This window comes from Austrofundulus limnaeus, unplaced genomic scaffold (genome assembly GCF_001266775.1).
Source record: "Austrofundulus limnaeus strain Quisiro unplaced genomic scaffold, Austrofundulus_limnaeus-1.0 Scaffold936, whole genome shotgun sequence".
In the NCBI taxonomy this organism is placed as follows: Eukaryota; Metazoa; Chordata; class Actinopteri; order Cyprinodontiformes; family Rivulidae; genus Austrofundulus; species Austrofundulus limnaeus.
The window spans coordinates 109,504-111,543 of NW_013953338.1; the positions used below are offsets into that span (position 1 = coordinate 109,504).

The 2,040-nt window shown below is 40.5% G+C and overlaps 1 protein-coding gene across 1 annotated transcript; it reads left to right on the forward strand.

The window, feature by feature from the left end:
* The first annotated feature begins 1,067 nt into the window (after window positions 1-1,067).
* LOC106533394 (olfactory receptor 1-like) lies at window positions 1,068-2,036 on the forward strand. The gene has a single exon (XM_014029659.1). It carries the CDS (start codon window positions 1,068-1,070, stop codon window positions 2,034-2,036), a length of 969 nt encoding a protein of 322 aa, XP_013885113.1.
* Window positions 2,037-2,040: the final 4 nt, after the last annotated feature.

Here is a 2,040-nt window from a genome sequence, read left to right on the forward strand (position 1 = left end):
GGGGGGCAGCACTGGCACCCCTGCCGCTATGTCAAGAGGGTCCCCTTCTCCAGAGTCAACAGGGTATAGTGGGTCCTGGAGGCCTCTCCTTCCAGTGCCGCTACCGAGGGGGTCCCAGACACCTCTCCCTCCAGTGCCACCACCAAGGGGGTCTCCAAGATCCTCTGTTTCCTGTGCTCCCGAGAGGGTCGAYGCTTYCTCTGTTTCCCGTRACCCCAAAAGAGTCGACGCCTCCACCTTCTCTATTTCCTGCGCCTTTGAGAGCGTCAACGCCTCCACCTTCTGYGCTCCCTGCACCTTTGAGAGCATCGATGCCTCCACCTTCTGCTCTCCCTGTGCCTTTGWGAGGGTCGACACTTCCACTTCCTGCGTTCCCTGCGCCTTTGAGAAGGTCTACATCTCTACCCCCTGTGTGGGTTCTCCTGGGGAGAGGGAAGTGGTCATTACCACCTTYGCTGCAGCGTCCTATTGCCAGCTGCAGGCCCACACACCCCGCCCATGACTCCTGCAGGCTCTTGGGTGAAAAACCGAAAGTGAAACTTTAACTGTCTTCTGAGCTCCTAAAATTAGTTCTCACTCAGTGAAGCTCTTTCCAGATTAAAAATACCTTTGAGGAAATGCATTTTCAGATGCCAAGTAAACTGCATCATGGTGGGCTGTTAGCCTTTACTTTTGTTTAAGTATGCTGACATTTACATTTATAAAGGAGCAGTTTACAACAAATCTCAAGGAATTTTACAATTGTTTATTATACTTTCTGACATTAAAAAACATTTTTGTTCCATGAGTGTTCAAGATAATGGTTTGATCATTTTTCTTTGCTTGATAATAGTGCAATATTTAGTTAGGATAAATGTTGAGATTTGTTTTTTAGAAATGTTTTTTCCCTCCTGCTTATGAACAGTAATGCTAATGTGATGTAGTACCTCATTACAAAGTTTTGACTCAGGGGATCATATGCATGAACTGATTTTAACTTTAAGTCTCACCAGTTAAAGGTTGTTTGAGCTTAAGCTCTGATGTCTGTGTCAGCTGAACACATTGAGAGGCTTCACAATTATTTCAACATGGACCTTTTCAACTCAGCTCTTGGAAGAAATATCACATTTATTCATCCTGCTTTTTTCACAATAAGTGGATTTCTTGGTATACCTTATGTGAAGTATTACTATGCCTTTTTATTTTTTGTCTACATTATTTCAGTGCTTGGAAACATGGCTGTCATGGCTGTAATATATCTGGATCATAACCTAAGAACTGCAAAATATGTTGCTGTTTTCAACCTGGCCCTTGTGGATCTGTTAGAGAGCACTGCTCTAGTGCCAAAAGTGCTCGATATCTTTTTATTCGACCACTTCAATATTCCCTACAATGACTGTTTAACATTTCTTTTTTTCTGCTTTACTTTTCTTGTTATGCAAGCTCTTAATCTGGTCGCTCTCTCCTATGATCGCCTGATGGCCATCATGTTTCCTTTGCACTATCAAACAAAGGTTACCACTAGGGTAATGTTGTCTTTGATTGGCTTTTTCTGGATCCTTGCTATAATTTCTCCTCTAATTTTAGTTGGTTTTGTCACCAGACTTTCCTTTTGTGAGTCTGTTGTTATTAACAGCTATTTTTGTGACCATGGTCAGATATACAGACTTGCATGTAATGATAATTATCCTAATGATATCATTGGTTATTTTTTTACATTTCTTTTTGTTTGGACACCTTTTGCCATCATCTTGTGTAGTTATCTTTGCATTGGCTATGCTTTAGCTAAAGTAGCCACAGCTCAAGAAAGAATGAAGGCCTTTAAAACGTGCACAGCTCATCTTTCATTAGTGGCAATATATTTTATCCCAATGTTAATCACATTCATCATAGGTGGAAACATACATCCAAATTCCAGGATCATAAACCTGTCATTGAGCTCAATGTTTCCACCAATGTTAAATCCAATAATTTATGTTCTGCAAACACAGGAAATAATATTATCCTTGAAAAAATTTTATAAAAAGAAAAAAGCAATTAAAAATATGTTTGAATGAAAGT

Bases quoted from the DNA above. Each gene is read 5' to 3' on its own strand.
- LOC106533394 (XM_014029659.1), top strand. From the start codon at position 1,068: ATGGACCTTTTCAACTCAGCTCTTGGAAGAAATATCACATTTATTCAT.